At 28.8% G+C, this 24,798-nt stretch overlaps 1 protein-coding gene across 3 annotated transcripts; it reads left to right on the plus strand.

Annotated features, from left to right (window-relative positions):
• Positions 1 to 14,868: 14,868 nt before the first annotated feature.
• LOC149949718 (uncharacterized) lies at positions 14,869 to 16,765 on the plus strand. Of its 3 annotated transcripts, none has more exons than XM_090169279.1 (3): positions 14,901 to 14,956; positions 15,531 to 15,789; positions 15,868 to 16,765. In XM_090169279.1, exon 3 carries the CDS (start codon positions 15,879 to 15,881, stop codon positions 16,671 to 16,673), a length of 795 nt encoding a protein of 264 aa, XP_090025405.1. In that variant the 5' UTR covers positions 14,901 to 14,956; positions 15,531 to 15,789; positions 15,868 to 15,878; the 3' UTR covers positions 16,674 to 16,765. The 3 variants fall into 3 exon arrangements, with proteins under 3 accessions (XP_090025407.1, XP_090025405.1, XP_090025406.1); XM_090169280.1 differs by lacking the exon at positions 14,901 to 14,956 and having other exon boundaries at positions 15,296 to 15,626; positions 15,710 to 15,789; XM_090169281.1 differs by lacking the exon at positions 15,531 to 15,789 and having other exon boundaries at positions 14,869 to 14,956.
• The last annotated feature ends 8,033 nt before the right edge of the window (positions 16,766 to 24,798 follow it).

Consider the following 24,798-nt stretch of genomic DNA (forward strand, 5'->3'; position numbering starts at 1 on the left):
GATGATCCCGAAGAAATTGAGCTTTCTGCGTCACTATGCCCTACTGCTTTGGTATTGTCTTGCTGTTTCATATTAGCTGTCTCTTCTTTGGTTCCTTCAATTCCCAATAACACCCAAATGTTATTGTAGTTTTTTCGCACATAGGTGTACAAAGCATTTCCACTCATGTACCCTCCTAACGATAAAGACACTTCATTCCATATAGCCTCTGATTTTCCAGTAAAGCCACCAGAAGCGTTATTAAAAATTTCATCTTTATGAGATATTAATGCACTAGCTATATTATCGATATCCTCTTTACTTTTTTTCTCAAAAACCATTTTATTAACTAACTTGTAAATTCTAAATTAAAAGTGCCGAAATAGTCGAGGAATTAGCTAAAGAACTGCACGGACAATAGATGCGAAAGGTTTCACGTCGAAAGAGGGCAAAGGTCTAACGGGCGAAGTTCATTTTTAAAAACAAAAATTGAGGGGTAGCCTTAGTGGAAAGAGCAACAAAACGCTGGCTCGTACAGATATGTAGTGAATTAAGCGAGGGGTCAGACACTTGCCATTATTTTGTACGGGATTTCGGGATTTAGTAGAGATTTTGGCGATTTTATCATAACTTTTTGAAGTGATTTTGGGATTTCAATGTTAATTTACCATAGAGAGAGTTGAAAGATTTTGTGATTTTAGACAAAGTGTACGGGATTTTGGTAAATGTCCGACCCCTCGGAATTAAGCTATACTACTTATTTCATCTAAAAGTATTCTCTTAGAAATACTTTAAATCAAATGATATCTCTTTCAAAACGGTAAATTCCAAAAAGGGCCCATGGAGTCTAGTTGTTGGCAGGTCCATAATCTGAAGCTACGCCACTGCGAATGTACATTTCTCGGCATCGATAGCCTTTCATAAATTTTTGAAATAAGTCATTTTCCCAATTGAATGTTATATGGGGTTTAACTTTGTGTGGTAGATATTTTATTTAAAATCAAGTCCGATAACGTTAAAAAAAATTGGTTAGATTAGGATTCAGCGGACAAATACCTTCGGTGTATTACGGGCCCCAATTTTCGAGGTTTTATATTTTCGCCTAAAAGTCTACTATAATTTCCTTAATTTAAGTCCTATTTTCATGAAAGTTATATTTCTGAATAGCCGTGGTTTCCAAGAACATTTATTTGCAATTATGTTGTTTAATTTAATTTACTTCTAAGATCTAAGTAAGGTTTTTTGGATAGCGTATACGGACTAACGCAAATACGGTAGTTTCCCTCTCGCATTTTCAAGGCCATTCGAAGTAAAACGCGAATTTAACGTATGACCAGAAGTAACGAATGAGGATTATGTAAATTCTGAACGTCGTACATCGTCTTTTTTTTCACAAAATTATCTTCGTCCATCGTTTTGGAAAATGGTTGCCCTTTTTGTAAAGAGTAAAAACTAAAAATTGCCTTTACAAGGAAAATAGTAAGACTAATTGTAGAAATTGAACTGAACCAGTGCAAGCTCTAATTTAGGTGGTGCAAGCTGGGGCAAGCTCGGTGCGTATAGAAAATAGTTTAATTTTTCGTATCGGGTACCTGGGAGGCTGGCTATGAAGTTGGCCCCCCAGTTTGGTTTTCGCTGTAACTTTTGAACTGAACCGGTGCAAGCTCTAATTTAGGTGGTGCAAGCTGGTGCAAGTTCAGTGCAAGCTCGGTGCAATTGTTTTAAGCCGAAAAAGAACGCTTCTGGAAAAACTGGGGGGCTGCCTTTAAGTTGGCCCCCCCATTGAATATTGCCGGTGGTCTCCGCCCCTTTCTGGTGCAAGCTTTAATATTTGTGGCGCAAGGTGGTGCAAGGTTGGTGCAATTCGTTAATAGGTCTAAGATTGAATTCCATGTTTCTGGGGGGCCAACTTAAGAGACCCTGGTATTTCTGCTATTGCACCACTCAATAGAAAACTAAACAGAAATTATCAAGTTATCAAATCTTTCCGTCTCTTGTATTAAGAAATTGCACAATGAATCTCCAAACACGCTTTCTTCCTCGGAACGGTAGTTAAATACAAAAGAGATAAAAGGGAAACTTTCTTAGAAATGAAATAGTTACTTTCTAGCGGTATCATTAAATGGTATAAACAACAGATGATCGATAACATTTCCAACACAATATTTTGATATTTCACATTTAAAATAAAAGGTTTCTGATAAATTCAAATCTTTAAATTAATATTTTATTTTCCATTTTAATGTTATATCACAAATTGCACTGTTCATGTAAAATTAATTTTAAATTTCCATATGCAGACTGGTTTCGCATTAAATGTTTGAGAAAATAAACAAAAGAACATTGGTTATGGGTTAGTTTGGAATTATGTCTGTATGTGCCCATTACGAACAAACAATTCCGTTTTATCTATTAAATATTCTTATTTATTTACCAAATGGCAATAAATATACATTTCAAAAACGTCCCCTTTGAGCACAATTAAGAGTTCTATTTATCAGAATAGACGACGCTTTTCCGCTACTTACAAAAATGACGCAGCCAAACCCTGGAAGAAATATAGATTTCCCAAAATTAATATACAATTACAGATTGTCAAGTGCAAGGCGTGTAATTGAAAATACTTTCGGTATAATGGCAGCGAGGTGAAAAATATTTCGTAGGCCTATTAATGGTAAACCATATAAGGTTGACGGCATTATTAAGGCTCGCGTGGCTCTTCATAATTCTATGATTGACAATGAATTGAAACTACTAACCCAACGAAAAGAATACAACCTACCCAATTTCACTGACACAGAAGATCCAAATGAAGAATTAGTACCTGGCACTTGCCGTAGACTTCTTGGTCAAGAAAATGGCATAAGGGACTGAGTGCTGAGGGGTGGAAACCGTCACGCAAATGTGCCTGGCTATTCAAGAGTCGTTCGCGCTAATTACTTGTGTAATGAGGGTGCAGTAGAATGGCAAGAAACGTATGTTAATCGAGGAAAATAATAGTTTTTATAACACGTATATTTCTACAAAAATATAAATATAATTTACATTTCTACAAAAATATAAATATAATTTACATTTCTACAAAAATATAAATATACTTTACATTTCTACAAAAATATAAATATACTTTACATTTCTACAAAAATATAAATATAATTTACATTTCTATAAAAATATAAATATAATTTATATTTCTATAAAAATATAAATATAATTAACATTTCTATAAAAATATAAATATAAATATAATTAACATTTCTATAAAAATATAAATATAATTTACATTTCTATAAAATATAAATATAATTTACATTTCTATAAAAATATAAATATAATTTACATTTCTCTAAAAATATAAATATAATTAACATTTCTCTAAATATATAAATATAATTAACATTTCTATAAAAATATAAATATAATTAACATTTCTATAAAAATATAAATATAATTTACATTTCTATAGAAATATAAATATAATTTACATTTCTATAAAAATATGAATATAATTTACATTTCTCTAAAAATATAAATATAATTTACATTTCTCTAAATATATAAATATAATTAACATTTCTATAGAAATATAAATATAATTTACATTCCTCTAAAAATATAAATATAATTTATATTTCTATAAAAATATAAATATAACTTACATTTCTATAAAAATATAAATATAATTTACAATCCTCTAAAAATATAAATATAATTTACATTTCTCTAAATATATAAATATAATTAACATTTCTATAAAAATATAAATATAATTTACATTTCTCTAAATATATAAATATAATTAACATTTCTATAAAAATATAAATATAATTTACATTTCTATAAAAATATAATTGTAATTTACATTTCTATAGAAATATAAATGTAATTTACATTTCTATAATGATGTAATACATTTCCATGAAAATATAGTACATTTTTATAAAAAATTTATACATTTCAATAAAAATATCATACATTTCTTTAAAAATATAATACGTTTCTATAAAAATATAATACATTTCTATAAAAGATATAATACATTTCTAATAATAATCAGCTAGGCTAATACCCAAGGCACCACCCCAAGTCATCTAGCGACTTTTTACGCCTTTACACAGCTGGCTGGGTTTCAATGCTTACGAGTTTGGTGGCAAGCCCTACATGCCACGCGAGCCAACAGCTCCCTACACTAACTATTACCGTTAACCTTGACAAGTTAACAAGGATCGTACCCGGCTCCTCTTGCTGCGAGGTGAAGGCGCTAACCACTCCGCCACCCCTCATCTATAGTTATGTAATAAATTTCTATAAAAATGTAATTTAAATTTTTATAGAAATGTATTATATTTTTATTTGAATATTAATTTTGGTAGAACATTAGATAATTAGGGGTGGAAACCGTCACGCAAATGTGCCTGGCTATTCAAGAGTCGTTCGCGCTTATTACTTGTGTAATGAGGGTGCAGTAGAATGGCAAGAAACGTATGTTAATCGAGGAAAATAATAGTTTTTATAACACGTATATTTCTACAAAAATATAAATATAATTTACATTTCTACATAAATATAAATATAATTTACATTTCTACAAAAATATAAATATACTTTACATTTCTACAAAAATATAAATATAATTTACAATTCTATAAAAATATAAATATAATTTATATTTCTATAAAAATATAAATATAATTAACATTTCTATAAAAATATAAATATAAATATAATTAACATTTCTATAAAAATATAAATATAATTTACATTTCTATAAAAATATAAATATAATTTACATTTCTCTAAAAATATAAATATAATTTACATTTCTCTAAATATATAAATATAATTAACATTTCTATAAAAATATAAATATAATTTACATTTCTATAAAAATATAAATATAATTTACATTTCTCTAAAAATATAAATATAATTTACATTTCTCTAAATATATAAATATAATTAACATTTCTATAAAAATATAAAAATAATTTACATTCCTCAAAAAAAATAAATATAATTTACATTTCTATAAAATATAAATATAACTTACATTTCTATAAAAATATAAATATAATTTACAATCCTCTAAAAATATAAATATAATTTACATTTCTCTAAATATATAAATATAATTAACATTTCTATAAAAATATAAATATAATTTACATTTCTCTAAAAATATAAATATAATTAACATTTCTATAAAAATATAAATATAATTTACATTTCTATAAAAAAATAAATATAATTTACATGCCTCTAAAAATATAAATATAATTTACATTTCTATAGAAATATAAACGTAATTTACATTTCTATAAAAATATAATTGTAATTTACATTTCTCTAAATATATAAATATAATTAACATTTCTATAAAAATATAAATATAATTTACATTCCTCTAAAAATATAAATATAATTTACATTTCTATAAAAATATAAATATAATTTACATTTCTATAAAAATATAAATATAACTTACATTTCTATAAAAATATAAATATAATTTACAATCCTCTAAAAATATAAATATAATTTACATTTCTCTAAATATATAAATATAATTAACATTTCTATAAAAATATAAATATAATTTACATTTCTCTAAAAATATAAATATAATTAACATTTCTATAAAAATATAAATATAATTTACATTTCTATAAAAAAATAAATATAATTTACAATCCTCTAAAAATATAAATATAATTTACATTTCTATAGAAATATAAACGTAATTTACATTTCTATAAAAATATAATTGTAATTTACATTTCTATAGAAATATAAATGTAATTTACATTTCTATAAGAATGTAATACATTTCTATGGAAATATAGAACATTTTTATAAAAATTTTATACATTTCAATAAAAATATCATACATTTCTTTAAAAATATAATACGTTTCTATAAAAATATAATACATTTCTATAAAAGATATAATACATTTCTAATAATAATCAGCTAGGCTAATACCCAAGGCACCACCTTTCGCCCAAGTCATCTAGCGACTTTTTATGCCTTTACACAGCTGGCTGGGTTTCAATGCTTACGAGTTTGGTGGCAAGCCCTACATGCCACGCGAGCCAACAGCTCCCTACACTAACTATTACCGTTAACCTTGACAAGTTAACAAGGATCGAACCCGGCTCCTCTTGCTGCGAGGTGAAGGCGCTAACCACTCCGCCACCCCTCATCTATAGTTATGTAATAAGTTTCTATAAAAATATAATACATTTCTATAAAAATTTAAATTACATTTTTATTTGAATATTAATTTTGGTAGAACATTAGATAATTAGGGGTGGAAACCGTCACGCAAATGTGCCTGGCTATTCAAGAGTCGTTCGCGCTAATTACTTGTGTAATGAGGGTGCAGTAGAATGGCAAGAAACGTATGTTAATCGAGGAAAATAATAGTTTTTATAACACGTATATTTCTACAAAAATATAAATATAATTTACATTTCTACAAAAATATAAATATAATTTACATTACATTTCTACAAAAATATAAATATAATTTACATTTCTATAGAAATATAAACGTAATTTACATTTCTATAAAAATATAATTGTAATTTACATTTCTCTAAATATATAAATATAATTAACATTTCTATAAAAATATAAATATAATTTACATTCCTCTAAAAATATAAATATAATTTACATTTCTATAAAAATATAAATATAATTTACATTTCTATAAAAATATAAATATAACTTACATTTCTATAAAAATATAAATATAATTTACAATCCTCTAAAAATATAAATATAATTTACATTTCTCTAAATATATAAATATAATTAACATTTCTATAAAAATATAAATATAATTTACATTTCTCTGAAAATATAAATATAATTTACATTTCTCTAAATATATAAATATAATTTACATTTCTACAAAAATATAAATATAATTTACATTTCTACAAAAATATAAATATACTTTACATTTCTACAAAAATATAAATATACTTTACATTTCTACAAAAATATAAATATACTTTACATTTCTACAAAAATATAAATATACTTTACATTTCTACAAAAATATAAATATACTTTACATTTCTACAAAAATATAAATATAATTTATATTTCTATAAAAATATAAATATAATTAACATTTCTATAAAAATATAAATATAAATATAATTAACATTTCTATAAAAATATAAATATAATTTACATTTCTATAAAAATATAAATATAATTTACATTTCTCTAAAAATATAAATATAATTTACATTTCTCTAAATATATAAATATAATTAACATTTCTATAAAAATATAAATATAATTAACATTTCTATAAAAATATAAATATAATTTACATTTCTATAGAAATATAAATATAATTTACATTTCTATAAAAATATGAATATAATTTACATTTCTCTAAAAATATAAATATAATTTACATTTCTCTAAATATATAAATATAATTAACATTTCTATAAAAATATAAATATAATTTACATTCCTCTAAAAATATAAATATAATTTACATTTCTATAAAAATATAAATATAACTTACATTTCTATAAAAATATAAATATAATTTACAATCCTCTAAAAATATAAATATAATTTACATTTCTCTAAATATATAAATATAATTAACATTTCTATAAAAATATAAATATAATTTACATTTCTCTAAAAATATAAATATAATTAACATTTCTATAAAAATATAAATATAATTTACATTTCTATAAAAAAATAAATATAATTTACAATCCTCTAAAAATATAAATATAATTTACATTTCTATAGAAATATAAACGTAATTTACATTTCTATAAAAATAGAATTGTAATTTACATTTCTATAGAAATATAAATGTAATTTACATTTCTATAAGAATGTAATACATTTCTATGAAAATATAGTACATTTCAATAAAAATATCATACATTTCTTTAAAAATATAATACGTTTCTATAAAAATATAATACATTTCTATAAAAGATATAATACATTTCTAATAATAATCAGCTAGGCTAATACCCAAGGCACCACCTTTCGCCCAAGTCATCTAGCGACTTTTTATGCCTTTACACAGCTGGCTGGGTTTCAATGCTTACGAGTTTGGTGGCAAGCCCTACATGCCACGCGAGCCAACAGCTCCCTACACTAACTATTACCGTTAACCTTGACAAGTTAACAAGGATCGTACCCGGCTCCTCTTGCTGCGAGGTGAAGGCGCTAACCACTCCGCCACCCCTCATCTATAGTTATGTAATAAATTTCTATAAAAATATAATACATTTCTATAAAAATTTAAATTACATTTTTATTTGAATAATAATTTTGGTAGAACATTAGATAATTAGGGGTGGAAACCGTCACGCAAATGTGCCTGGCTATTCAAGAGTCGTTCGCGCTTATTACTTGTGTAATGAGGGTGCAGTAGAATGGCAAGAAACGTATGTTAATCGAGGAAAATAATAGTTTTTATAACACGTATATTTCTACAAAAATATAAATATAATTTACATTTCTACAAAAATATAAATATAATTTACATTTCTACAAAAATATAAATATAATTTACATTTCTAGTGCCCTGGATTCCAATCCTCTCGGGTTTCTTCACGTCCGAGTTAGCCTTAGGTTGCGTAACAACCCTAGGTTTTTTAGATGTTTTCAAATTTTGAGGAGTGCTATCCGAGGCGACTGAGCTTGCAAAGGACTCCTTTACATTCGTTTGTGATAGAGGATCGTAAGCGGAAGCGGTAGGGTTTAACCCGGTGGGTAAACTAAATTTAAGACCAGATCGCAATTGAGCGATTTCCAAGTTAATTTTTGCGTTTTCGTTGACTAATTTGGTGACAGTACCCTGCAGTTCTCTCACCATGTCAATAAGAAGGCTCATGTTGGAGTTGTTGCAGTCGATACTCGATTGTTTATGACGAGATAAACTATCCACCAGGAAAAATTCGTTTAAAATATCCAAGTATTCACCCGAGACGCGGCCGGTTTGGTTGATAGTAGAATTCATAATCGAAGACAGAGACGAATCGCTATTCTCAGCCAAGGAACCAGACACCAGGGATGTGTCCGAATGACCAGATTTCTTCTTGGCCTTCTTCTGCTTGGCACTACAAGATGGACAGGAATATGAACTGGAAGCGGGATTAATTCCGTCCCATAAGGCAGAAAATTGGTCTTCGGTAAATTGAGTAGCGCATGAACGATGTATTCGCTTTTTGCAAAGAAGGCAAGGGGCACTGCTTTGTCTGCCGTAAAAATTCTTTTTACATTTAAGGCAAATGTCTTTCGATGGGGCCATGAGAATGTAGGAATACTAAGGCGTGGTACGATAGAGTATCCTAGTCGGATATAAACTCCCCGGGGAAAGACACAACCGAAAAGTATATACACTGCCTTTGGGAAATGATAATTAAGATACGGGAGTAGTAGATCTGCACAGCAAAATAAAAATAGTAAAGTTGGTCACGCCCGGAGAGATAACTTTTGAAAGTTAGCAGACTTAGCAGTTCACCGTCACCAAAGAAGATAAACAAAAATTGTTATTCCATGTAAATAATTCTGCACGACAATGTCGTAAAGAGTCGAACCGTGACGAGAATAAGGATGTAAAGCAGATAAATAAACTATACATGGTACAAATGTTGGCGAAATTACAAGTAATAAGGTAAAAAGCAATAGAATAACAATAAGACACACTAAATGGCTATGAACAAAATATATACAAAAAGAGATAACGCTGGGCCTATGAGGTGAAAGTGATAAACGTAACTTAAGTAAAAAGCCGGTTACGGAATAGTAATAAAAGAAGAAAAAAAAAACAAAAATTGAATAAATGGGGCAAGAACCAATAGGTGGATGGAAAAGAGATATGGATATGATAAACCACAAAATACTAGTAATAGGTTGAAACTGAGCCACTGCTAAGCGGAAGACCGATGATGTATTCTCCACGCGGACGGACACGGCGCACAAATATCCGAAACAGACAAGGGAACACGTTAATGAGACCGCCGGAATAACCAAATGAAAATAAAACAATGCCAGAGAACCGAACACCGCACAAGGCCGACACACACACCAAAACAAAGATGGATAAAAACTTCACTCGAATAACACAATGAAAAAATTAAAAGACTAAAGAGCTAAGCTAAAAAGACCGAGAAAAACGCGAAAAGCACGTGGGACACTAGCGTAGCATGCTGCCAGAACAAATATAAATTTCTCTAAAAATATAAATATAATATACATTTCTCTAAATATATAAATATAATTAACATTTCTATAAAAATATAAATATAATTTACATTTCTATAAAAATATAAATATAATTTATATTTCTATAAAAATATAAATATAATTAACATTTCTATAAAAATATAAATATAAATATAATTAACATTTCTATAAAAATATAAATATAAATATAAATATAATTAACATTTCTATAAAAATATAAATATAATTTACATTTCTATAAAAATATAAATATAATTTACATTTCTATAAAAATATAAATATAATTTACATTTCTCTAAAAATATAAATATAATTTACATTTCTCTAAATATATAAATATAATTAACATTTCTATAAAAATATAAATATAATTTACATTTCTATAAAAATATAAATATAATTAACATTTCTATAAAAATATAAATATAATTTACATTTCTATAAAAATATAAATATAATTTACAATCCTCTAAAAATATAAATATAATTTACATTTCTCTAAATATATAAATATAATTAACATTTCTATAAAAATATAAATATAATTTACATTTCTCTAAAAATATAAATATAATTAACATTTCTATAAAAATATAAATATAATTTACATTTCTTTAAAAAAATAAATATAACTTACATTTCTATAAAAATATAAATATAATTTACAATCCTCTAAAAATATAAATATAATTTACTTTTCTCTAAATATATAAATATAATTAACATTTCTATAAAAATATAAATATAATTTACATTTCTCTAAAAATATAAATATAATTAACATTTCTATAAAAATATAAATATAATTTACATTTCTATAAAAAAATAAATATAATTTACAATCCTCTAAAAATATAAATATAATTTACATTTCTATAGAAATATAAACGTAATTTACATTTCTATAAAAATATAATTGTAATTTACATTTCTATAGAAATATAAATGTAATTTACATTTCTATAAGAATGTAATACATTTCTATGAAAATATAGTACATTTTTATAAAAATTTTATACATTTCAATAAAAATATCATACATTTCTTTAAAAATATAATACGTTTCTATAAAAATATAATACATTTCTATAAAAGATATAATACATTTCTAATAATAATCAGCTAGGCTAATACCCAAGGCACCACCTTTCGCCCAAGTCATCTAGCGACTTTTTATGCCTTTACACAGCTGGCTGGGTTTCAATGCTTACGAGTTTGGTGGCAAGCCCTACATGCCACGCGAGCCAACAGCTCCCTACACTAACTATTACCGTTAACCTTGACAAGTTAACAAGGATCGTACCCGGCTCCTCTTGCTGCGAGGTGAAGGCGCTAACCACTCCGCCACCCCTCATCTATAGTTATGTAATAAATTTCTATAAAAAAAATAATACATTTCTATAAAAATTTAAATTACATTTTTATTTGAATATTAATTTTGGTAGAACATTAGATAATTAGGGGTGGAAACCGTCACGCAAATGTGCCTGGCTATTCAAGAGTCGTTCGCGCTTATTACTTGTGTAATGAGGGTGCAGTAGAATGGCAAGAAACGTATGTTAATCGAGGAAAATAATAGTTTTTATAACACGTATATTTCTACAAAAATATAAATATAATTTACATTTCTACAAATTATAAATATACTTTACATTTCTACAAAAATATAAATATACTTTATATTTCTACAAAAATATAAATATACTTTACATTTCTACAAAAATATAAATATAATTTATATTTCTATAAAAATATAAATATAAATATAATTAACATTTCTATAAAAATATAAATATAATTTACATTTCTATAAAAATATAAATATAATTTACATTTCTCTAAAAATATAAATATAATTTACATTTCTCTAAATATATAAATATAATTTACATTTCTATAGAAATATAAATATAATTTACATTTCTATAAAAATATGAATATAATTTACATTTCTCTAAAAATATAAATATAATTTACATTTCTCTAAATATATAAATATAATTAACATTTCTATAAAAATATAAATATAATTTACATTCCTCTAAAAATATAAATATAATTTACATTTCTACAAAAATATAAATATAATTTACATTTCTACAAAAATATAAATATAATTTACATTTCTACAAAAATATAAATATACTTTACATTTCTACAAAAATATAAATATACTTTACATTTCTACAAAAATATAAATATAATTTACATTTCTATAAAAATATAAATATAATTAACATTTCTATAAAAATATAAATATAAATATAATTAACATTTCTATAAAAATATAAATATAATTTACATTTCTATAAAAATATAAATATAATTTACATTTCTCTAAAAATATAAATATAATTTACATTTCTCTAAATATATAAATATAATTAACATTTCTATAAAAATATAAATATAATTTACATTTCTATAAAAATATAAATATAATTAACATTTCTATAAAAATATAAATATAATTTACATTTCTATAGAAATATAAATATAATTTACATTTCTATAGATATATAAATATAATTTACATTTCTATAAAAATAACCACTCCGCCACCCCTCATCTATAGTTATGCAATAAATTTCTATAAAAATATAATACATTTCTATAAAAATTTAAATTACATTTTTATTTGAATATTAATTTTGGTAGAACATTAGATAATTTTGGCTCGTAAAAGGCCATCTATTTTATAAAAATGAGAACTTTCTCTCATGTTATTGACCTTTTCAATAAACGATATAAAAACGATTTCCCAATTTTCAAGGTGATTTAAAATAAATTATGAAGAAATTGGAAACAAAATATTTTTTATACTAAGGAAATTTATTTATTATAATATTTATATTTTTATTGAAATCTAAATGATATTTATATTTTAATAGAAATGTAAATGATATTTATATTTTAATAGGAATGTAAATGATATTTATATTTAAAGATTTGAATATATCAGAAACCCTTTATTTTAAATGTGAAATATCAAAATATTATGTTGGAAATGTTATCGATCATCTGTTGTATATAACGAAAAATATGAGCCAGTACTATCTTTCACGCTAAATCATTAAATACAATGTAGAAATTCTAATCGTCCTTTTCGAAAGGTATCTGCTGGTCAGATATTTTGGGATTGGGTGTCTTTGAACGTTTATATCTGTTAGTTGCAACGTTTTCGGTGGGGGAGTGGCCAATCCCTTAACCGTCAATCATCCAGTATGGTTTAGCGAGGCTCTTTCCAATATAGGGTTTCCACACTCCCTTTGTTTCTTTAATTATCAATAGTTTTCAAAACGTTAAGAGGTTGACGATATATTATTTGAATATGAATAATAATAAAATTGTAATTTTTGGCTGCATAATATTTTATTGATATCAAAATGTTTTGGCGTTCAAATATATTACGAGACCGAGTGCGTTCATAGTAGAGTGGTAATAAAAACGGTTGTTGCTAATTTCGGAGATAGAAGCTCGAGTTTTAAAAAAAAAAGTGCGTGCTTGGACGTGAGCAAAATATAAATCAAATCTTGAAAAAGAGTTGAAAAAGATTAAAAATAAAAGAGAGAAGGAAACATCACTTAAGATCGGGAACTGGTTCGTAAAGGGCACTTCTAAAAAAATCGGACACATATTTTATAGGTTCAACGGACTTTTGCCGTTAAGGTCTCATTTTCATTTAATGTGCTAACTTGACGAAATACTCAGCATTTGCAAATACCAGCGAATTGGTCAAGGCTCAAGATTTAATCAACTCGACGGATAGAAGCCTCGTTACCTAACGGCTCCATCAACAACGTTGTTCACGATTCATCACTGTCTTCGACTTCCGAATCTGCGAAAGACGATCTTGATGTTGCGAAACCATCAGTGGCATAAGTTAGATTCGAACACAGCCAGTACGACCATAAGGTCACACCGAGCGCCTAAGTAAATCTCATAATTATTCCTGCTAGGAACGCCGTTTCCCGTAGTCTTTGTCTCCCCTATTATCGTTACCACTATTGGATGAACTGTCGGACTATGGTAGAATAGCGAATGCACTCACCTTAGTTTTGAACAAGTATTAGTTATTTCATATAGGTTGCGAAAATTGTTATAGTTTTGTTGTTACTTATCTATTTAGTATTTGGTTAGGTAGTTAGGAGTTTTTTTTATTAGTGTTTAAAAAAAATAATATCAGTCTTTGGCAATCTCTAAACTAGTTATTAATAACTCTGCTTATTTTATCCCCTAGACAAATTTATTAGTTGAAAGACCCTCGCTAACAAAAATACGTTATGCGAGTACCCGGATGTATTTGTAGTGTAGAGGAAGGTCACGGTGACTTCTAGAGTGATAACAATTATTTCCTCTATACCATTTAATGATACCGCTAGAAAGCAACTATTTCATTTCTAAGAAAGTTTCCCTTTTATCTCTTTTGTATTTAACTACCGTTCCGAGGGAGAAAGCGTGTTTGGAGATTCATTGTGCAATTTCGTAATAAAGAGACGGAAAGATTTGATAACTTGATAATTCCTGTTTCGTTTTCTATTGAGTGGTGCAATAGCAGAAATACCAGTTCATTGACGAACTTCAACTATAAATAAAGCAAGCGAATAATCGTATTTTAAATTGCGCTCCTATAGCTGAAGCGTCAGTAAATAAGACAAACTTAAAGTGTAAAGACTCGTGCTACGTTAGTCCACAATATACGGCAAGACCTTTTCAAATAATTGTAAGTAAAATATATCATTTTAATACGGAAGATATAAATCTTAATGATAAAATTTAAAGGATAAATTATTAATTTAAATTTTTCATTCTCATAATGGTTTTCTTTGGATGAGGTTTTATAGCTTACTATGGCGTCCATAAATTTTTAACTCGGTAGAGTTAGGAAAACGCTCGAGCGAATGTCGATTGCGCAAAATTGCTTTCACATACCTAAGAAATTTAGGCAAAATTATTTGTTTCTAGTATCACCCTCCTGTACTTGGTGGCGAAGTTCATTTGATTTTCAATCACGATACGTAAAAAAAAAATTTTTTTTTGCGCTACGAAAAACGGGAATACTCTCTGAAGCTAAAGATTCATTAAAACCCGAATTAATTCTTAACTTATTGGTCTCTTGAAAGAAATAAATAGCTCGATTGCAATGACCCGAGCCTTACATGTATCCCAAATTGAAACCTAGGCATTTTATCATTATCTCATGCCAGAAGAGAAGGTTCACGGGTAGTAGTATTTTCACGAGTCGAATTAGGGTGGCATTATGATATGTAAATGAATGTAGGATATTATCTTTTAAGCGAAATGAGGAAGACATTGTAACAGGGTTGGAAATGATTTGGCCCTAGACAGGCCCGGTGTTACGGTGTGCGGGGCCCTAGGAAGCAAGAGATGAGGTACGAGCCCGAAAACCGCACACGGAGCTCTCTCACCAAAGATAATTAATGAAATTAGCGTTCAATATTTCTTTTATTTTTAGGCTTCTTTTAATCAATAACTTAGTAAAATAAATACCACTTCAGTTTGAAAACCAATCAGGATTTCTGAAATTCTTAATAGGTAAAAGTCCAGAGTTGAATATTCATGGCGTATATGTATTCATCTGAATAATATCGCACCCATTTTGTTTTCATACAGGTTCCATAACCATGATTGAGAAAGTACTAACTTTAGGTATTCTAACGATTGTCCTGATATTTGAGCGCTGTAACGGAGAAGAAGTAAGATTAAGCTCGAGAAGAACTCCGTACTTCCTTAGCGCCACTTGGATTATTGAGAACTTCCTCGAACTGCCGTACTCTGAGTATGCCCGATCGGTCCAAAGCGCCAGATTTCCATCAACCAAAAAATCTGGAATAATCCCATGGTTTTTTACCATTGCATTAATTCCAGCCAGAAAGTACTACCATGGAAATATAGATTTAAAAATTATTATGGATAAATCAGTCGCGCCTTCTAACGTGTTACAAATTTTCGCTTCTTCCGAATGCTCAATAATTGACACCGAAGGGAAGAAACGCAGCACTGTTTTTGGAGATAGAAAGAGTGTAATAGTCGATTACCAGGACGGCATCAGTGGCTGGAGATTTGACTTGACCAACCCGGAAGATTTACTGAATCAATCAGCTGAGATTCTGCCCGGAGGAGATCTGACTGTGCGCTGCGAAATAAACGGGTTCTTGTTTTGCAATGAAACCATAAAAACAGATTTAAATACATTAATCCCTTTTAAAAGCTGGGTTTCGTGCGATCGAATACTTTCTGAGTTTGACTCCATAATACGTACTTTGTTAGACCAATCATCGGTGAAAGATTTCAACTGCAAGGAGCGAGTGTTTGCCGTTTTCCAACACCTGCTCAATTCTCCCAACGACGTTGACGGAAAGAACTGTTTAAATAATTTTTGCGAAATTCTTCACAGTTATGAAAACACTTGCAATTAAAATCAATTTTATTATTTTCAAAATACTTAGACCTTTTAGAAGCAAATCATTCAAAACTTCATTTTAAAGTCATAGTTCTTTTAAGGTACATATGGAATTAAAATTATTAATAAAAAATATAACTTGCTTTTATTTATTGACTTATTATCTTCTAATAGTTCTGCTTTTTAAGATATTTATAAAGTAGTCAATTAGGGCGGTTGGAGAAACGGTCTATCGTTTAACCGTGGTGATTTTGATTTATGATATTACTGAAATGCATGCTTGATAATACCTTTATGTCAGCAGAGAAGTAACAAGAATAGCTGGTGCTCTGGGCAAAATCCAAAGTGGGCCGCTATCTAACATTAAAATTCTTAGGGTATACTTAAATTTAAAAAAATAAGAAAAATATTTAAATCAGCAATTATTTTTTTCTTAAGGGGAAACTTGGCGAATGTGACGATTTATATTAATTCTAATCTGTTTCCTGTTAGGGTTGGGTTATGGTAAAATTGTTTTAGTAGGAACAAAAACTATTGCACAACCTAAACAAAAGCTTCAAGTTAGGAAGTTTACTGAATTATGCAGTTTAGTTATCATGAAAGGAAATGAAAGCTCACGCTGTAAAACCAGATGTAAATCATGTGATCAGTTAATGTGGGGTCTTGCGAATGCTACAAAGTCTATTTCATTTACCACAAATCCACGGTTTCCGTTAAAGAGCATGAAGAAAAATACTGGTTTTGCAAAATTACAAGTACTACAAAAACAAGAGAAAATCTTCAAAAAAAGTCCATAAATTATCTATGAAACTTAACAAATTGCGTATCACTATTGACAACTTGCAAAAGGTTCTTGCTTATATCAAAGAAACTGCGTTAAATGATATCCTGGATAGCCTGGAGTCAAAGCAAAAGCTTGCTTTTCAAAGCTGCCTCGAAAATGCGAAAAGGAGTCCAAGACAGTTCCGTTACAAAACTGACTGGTTGTTAGAGTGTTTGATGCTCCGAATAAAATCACCAAAAGCTTACACGGTTGCGAAGTTGTTTCTCTGGTTAGTGATGGTGCGACATCTAACAAATCAATGTGGAACTTGTTTGAAGTAAGCGGAGAAATGGGAAATGTTAATAACAAAATTCCGCATCCACGCCACCCAACTGAGAGATATTAGCACTTTATTTGTGATGTCCCGCATATTATAAAGTGCATTCGGAATCATTTCATGAAACTTGATAAAGTTCAGCTATTTTTTTGGTAAAATGGAATACTAAGGAAGAACTAATTTTTAATTCCTTTTATATTTTATCTAGTGGGGAGATCAAAATATTTATTTTTCTCACTATACATTTCTTCTTGTTGCCGACGAAAATGGTTCTGGTTTGCGTGCAGTTAAAAAATTAAGCCAAAGTCATGTAAGACCAAATCCTTTTCAAAAAATGAGCGTGAGTCTAGCAGTTCAGGTAAAGCTTGACATGGAGTTTTTTCCCCATTTGATTGTGGGTTTTAATCCTATTAATTTTTGGTAGCTTTTTAGCAAAACCGCGTCGGATGGCTTCAGATTTTACAGGAACCTTAAATACAAGACTATGGAAAATACAGAGGGCGTTGAAGAATTCACCAGGTTCATCAATGATCTCTTTGATGTGCTAAATGGTAGAGTGCCCTTTGATGGCCTTGACCCTAATTCCCCTAAGCTTTTGGTATGCTAAATATTAATGAATGTTATAATTTTTCTTCATTTTATTCCGTTACACGTTTTAAATATTTTCCGAATTCTGTAACATTATCATTTCCATTTAGATTTTCGAAGAATTTTTGAGAATTCTTGACCTCACCGAGTCAAAATATACAGACAAAATATTTGTTTCTATGCAAACTGCTGCTTCGATACGAGTGACTCTACAATCCGTTATAGACATAGTATTTTACTTAACTGACAATGGATTCGAATACGTACTAACTAATTAAATCAGGATTGTCTTGAAGTTAGTTATAGGAAAATGTTAGTACTAAATAAATTTCTTGACTCTTCTAACTTTTTTTTAGAAATTCTTGGGACTTATTCGTATGGCTGGAGGTAGCGACGAACACCCTACAGTTCCGCATTTCCTCCAACTCTACAGAATGCTATCTGTGTATATGCCTCTGCGACGAGTGACGAAAGGAAATTGTCAAACAAGAAGTGACGATGAAAGTGTTCTGAATGACTATTCTGAGTGTCTAATACAGAGGGGAAAAGAAATTCGAGAAGAAAGGAAACAGCTTTCAGATAACATTGAGGCAGAAATTTTTGAAAAAGTGTGTATCCTCGATAACGTTCCTGAAGCTTCGGACCACCAAGATTATGCATTATGTTCCAAAACGGATGCTTTGGTATACCATTTTTGTGGGTATATGCTTTTTAAAATTGCACGTTTCACAAGTTGTCAATCATGCATTGATTCATTAACATCAAATGGTATACCAGTTAAAGAATCCATTTATACTTCAATAAAATCACATGGATACTTAAAATACGCATCCAAACCATTATACAATTTAATTAGAAAAGTAGAAAATGCAATAGATATGGAAGCCCAAAAAAATGGCGTCAGGTATGACTTATTTTGGTCTATTATGGAATCCCTAGACCTTATAACTGAAAATGTAGGCTATGAAGAACATTCGCAAACTCTAATTCCACAACTCGTGCACTATTATGTAGTCACGAGAATGCATTTTATGGCTCGTGAAGCCAACAAAAACAACATCACCAAGAAAAAAGCTCAATCAACTCGAAAAAAAAGCTAAAATATAATTTTTGTTTGTGATAATTTTTAGAATAAGTTATATCAAAATTGTTTTCAAAATGTAACATTTTTTAACATTTGTGATATTTTTTAAAATACCAACTTCCAAGATAGGAATCCCACGAAACTATTTTTAACGTTCCTAAAAACCATTTCAGCTGTGATAGTTATTATTAACGATAATATTTTTGCTTGTTCCTAAAAATGTAATATTGTGATACAACCACCCATGTAGCACAAAGCAGTCGGCCCGAACGCTACGATTTTGGTAGGGCCGACTAGTCGGGACTAAAGTCGAGGGTGGTGCAATTAGCCGGGATGTACTACCCGCGCCATGGTTGGCCCGACTAATAAAAGTCACACAAACTGGCCGACAGCATATTGACCTCTTTTCCGACTTATTATTTGTGGGAAGCTCAGCTGGTAGTTTTTTAGTCGGCCCTACTGTTCGCCTTTTCTAAATATACAAATTAACCGCCAGTAGATCTTTAGTTGGCCGACATCTAAATGTTTCTTTTCCCACCTAAGAATTCGATATTGGCCTACAGTATTATCTAACAGGTCATTTTAATGCCGAGCCTTCAGTATGATGGATACAACCCAAAATTGTCGGGATGCTCTATCCAAGAAAAGGTTGGCAAATTATCTCCCCTAAGAAACTGCAAACAATTTCAATTTAATTATAAAATTTATTTCTTGATTTTTATGAAAATTAATTTATTGCAAAACTAATTACTTAATAAGAGTATTTTATCACATAAAATAATATTCTTCTGAACTTTTATTTAGCTTAAGTCAAATATATTTTTTTTAATGAAAGTTTGGTATAGATGCAAAGGGATAAGTTTAAGTTAATAGATTGTACAATTCACAATATAACAAAAATATTCAAAAACTTAAGAGACTTCCAGTTGGTTATTTCTAGGAGCTAAATCGTTACCTGTGTATAAAAAAATGGTAGCATATGTCTTAAAAACTATAAAAAATCAGGAATATACAGAAAAAATAATACAAACCTTTTTTTTTAACAATTTCGTCAAAAACATTCAAATCAATTAAAGAAAACCTTAAATAAATTAAAAATTCTTAAGAATAATAATATTTTGATATTACAGGAGAGATCACCCACTTTTAAAATCAAATTGAAACTTTCAGTCGAAACACCATCTTATAACGATTACACGTTAACTGTCTTTCGCCGGCTCTTTAGCTTTTTACTAACATCATCAGCTGAACTATATCCAGCTAAAAATATTACTTAAAAATATTTTGAATCAGTATTTGGTAGATAAATGTAGGAAATCTGAGTACACACCTGAATAATTATGATTAATTCGCTTAACTATATTACAAAGCATTAGTAAATGATTAGTTGATAAAGCAAAGGCTTAAATTTACCAGTCACGGACACGTTTAATAGTTTACGACTGTCTTGTTTTCAAACAAATAATAGCTCTTTAAAGAAGATAATAACTATTATCTTTCAACTTCTTAAATTTCAAAAATTATCTAAATTATCATTACAAGTATTTACACCATAGAGATATAAATTTAACACGGTCTTCTCTCTCAGAGTCCTGACTCCTGAGTATCACGTGGTACGCACGGAAAGATATTTGTATGGTAGAAGGCTAACGAACTTTAGTTCCACCGTTTGAAATAGACGCTACCAACAGGTGGCAGGACTAAACTGTTATAACTCGTAAATTAAAATATGATGAATATCAATCAAATTAATCACATGTATTTATAATTTTAACTTATTTGAATAGATTGTTGTAATAAATTTTACTTTTTAAATATAGATGTCACTTAAATGAGAAAATCAAGCGCTATTTTAAAATAATGATATAATTAATGTCTGACCTGTCGGTAAAGCCAACTATATAAACGTGTCTAGTTATATGGGTGGCAAATTGTCGTTGACACTTACCCAAATAGCATATCCTCTATCTCATTTTAGCCACTCTCATTCTAGTCAGAATCTAATTGCAGAGTCGGTAAAACCGTCAATAAATTGAGTCGACAATTGCCTATCAGCAAATCAGTTCATAATCAAAATTTTAGGTACATTTATTTTACGTCGGCAGATAGTTGTTTAACCCGAAATTTCGAATATCAAAGTTAGGGTCGTTATTGAGGACTGTAAAATGGCAAACCGAAACAGTGTTGGTAAACAGGTGGCACATACAACACATATAAAACGGAAAGGTCGGTTAAAACGACCACACGATCAGTCGTACATTAGTAGCATATGTCAGTTAATTTCACCGACCTAAGACCGATTCACTTTAGGTCGGTCAATGGTTGGTTGAGCCGACCTCTCGTACTATCAAATTTAGGGTTGCAAATGCCGACTTTAAAATGGTTATCTTAATCAGCGTTGGTAAATAGTCGGCACCTATGAATACATTGAACTGGGAGTGTTGCAATGGCCGTCTGCTTAGTGCCCACTTTAACCGCCGATGGCAAAAAGTCAAAACATTGGACTGTAGTCGGTTTCAGTCGGCAAAACCGACCCGACCTTTAACCGACTCTCAGTCTCTTAACCGACTACTAACCGACCTGTGCTACATGGGCATATGACTAAGTATTGTGATAAGTTACATAATATCATGAATATATTTAAATATATTCATGATAATACTTTAAAAAAATAAACTTTGGTATTATTTTATCTTGGTTTCTTTTAATTTACATTCTCATTTCAGTTTTCTGTAAATATTATTAATTATTTGTAATAATATAAAACACATGAAATGTTTAGGTCTTAAAATTTTGAATAATTCAATTATTTCTTTAAAATTCGAGCTATTTGCGCCTTAGGAATAGGGGCCCGTTAGTAGCGCCACCGGCTTTCTAACTTTAATTATTGATAATTAAAATATAATTTTAATGAGTAATAAAATTCTATTTTAAAACAGAAATTTTTATTTTAGCTATTATTAAATTATGCTTACATTGAAAATAACATTAATAATAATTAGTATTTTTTTCACATTGAAGGTGGCGCTTGGAAACCTATAATTCCAATGGGGATAAAAGCTGCAGTACGTAACGGTTCCCTTTCTTTAGTACAGGCGAAAGTACACCGAGTTCTAACCTGTGTAGATAAATCGTGGTATTAGGGTTTCGTCAATATAAACACCGCGCGATATGGCAAACTTAAATACCGAAAGGGAAAATACTTGGTCACGTGTTGGATAGGGGCGCCAATTTTTGTTTAATATTAAATAAACGTTTTTTCAGTCAAACTCTCCATGTTTTTCATGTCATGATGTTTATTAATTGCTTTTGGATTTATTTGATTGCTGCTAAATGTTAAATTCATTAGGTTTACGAACCGTATTTTATTATTACCAACGATTTTTAAATTAACCATTTTATTGTTATATTAAATTGTGTTAATTAGTAGCTTAGGCATTCTTGCCGTTTTAATGATATTAATTTTTATTCTGTTAATTAATTATCATTTATTTCATTATTTATATATTGTTTGATCGTGATACTTTATGAATGTGACAATACGGGTACATTATCAGAAAAGTAATTGTCACCTTATAACCTAATTAGAGTCACATAGCGGCCAACGTGAGAAGTTCATAAACAGCTAGATTTTAGTCAGCCTAAGCAGAAGATAAACAAATCGTCTGCTTAACAAACGAAAATCAAGCAATTAAAAAACTGGTCACTATAATCTGAAACCAATAAAGGCCACGAAGTTTAAAATGATTTCTGTTGAGCGTACTGCGAAACGAAAAAGCTAGGTTTTGGTAAAAGAGATTTTGATCTCAGTTGTGTGGTTTTTCTCTTTTTCGGCTTTTGTCATCTTAAATATCACAGCCATTTTGAAAATATAGTGTTTTACCATAATTTTTTTAGCGGATAAATGTTTTTTTTTCCTCGGCCAAGCCTTAATGGAGCGCTCAATGCTTCATTTTCGTAAGAAGGATTATGAATTTCCGATTCTTCACTCCATTTTAGTCGTTGGTCAAGAAACTGGCCATATACAAAACCTTGCTTACTATGCAAGAGATCGTGGACTTCTAATCATTTGTGGAAATGCCGGAGAGCTAATTTTGGTACAAATTAAAGTATGCCTCAAATATTGACGTAGTTTGGTCATGATCGTTAAATAGAAACTTAGCAATTTCAAGTATGGTTCTCTCACGTTTATCACAGGTACTAGATGTTTTGAAAATTGGTTTCTTTTTCGGTTTTCTTATTTTAGGAAGATCATTTTCAATTAACTCTTTTTCTACCCGCTTGAAATTATCCAATAAATCAACTATAAATTCCCCAATATTTGGAGAAGTACTTGTCTTTTAAATTTCAATACATTCACTTCGCGATTCAGTTGTGTTTTCTTTTTCTAGTTCTTTCTCGAAATAAGATGAAAAAGCTATCTACATTAATTGTTAACCCAAAATATCAATCCGAAATTTACCATACTCTGTAAGCCTCGGCGTTTATAAGCAGATGAAATAGCGATTTTACAAGGGGTGGGGTTTACGGTTTTCCCAGCATGCCTAAGTAAAATTTCCGGCTCATTGATTGGCTCTCGTGCGTCGCCGTCCGGCCCCGATACTTAGCGTACAATACCGTTTCGGTAAGGTTACTTATGGAAATCTTACCTTTGGCGCGTAGTTTAGTCTATAGTTACGGAATTTTTTCATTTTAAATACCCGGAGTAGTATATGAAAATACTGTGTTAAAGTAGTAAATTTTGATGACGTAGAAAATTACGTGATTTGTTTCAAAAATAAAACTTACATTGTGTTCCTTTAGCATCCTTGGCGTGCTTCACCTTTTTTCACCCGATTATTACTGGTTTTTTAACATTCTAATCTTGACTAGTATGGCAAAAGGGCTTATTATTTTGGAATAACAACGCTGGAGTAAGTTTTCCTTTATATACAAGAAACTTAATTTTTAGGTAAGTTGTTTTTTAGTTGTAGTTAATTTAAGGTTATATAAAAAAGAATTTGGCTAAATACTATTGGCCTTTTTCCAATCTATGGGCCATTTCTTTGATTCAATTACGTACCGAACATTGGGAGGTTTCTTTCCGGAAATGAGCGATGACTTGAAGAAAGATTCTTTGGTAGATGCTAGCACTTTTGGTTTCGAAATAGGCTTAATACCGACTAAAGATTCAGTAAACGAATTACAAGTCAAATGCTATTGTGGTGACGATAATGGGAAACTGATAGAAATTGAAGACAAAAATAAAAGTTTTGGTTATTGTTTACGATGTGCAGCCTATATTAGTAGGTCGAAAAAAAGGAAACGCTGAAAACCCTTAAAAGAAAATTGTCTGAATAACTTAAAAAGGAATGTACTCAAGAAATTAA

The sequence above is a fragment of the Leiobunum rupestre genome, chromosome 3 (assembly GCF_980474605.1).
Source record: "Leiobunum rupestre chromosome 3, qqLeiRupe1.1.hap1, whole genome shotgun sequence".
Lineage (NCBI taxonomy): Eukaryota > Metazoa > Arthropoda > Arachnida > Opiliones > Sclerosomatidae > Leiobunum > Leiobunum rupestre.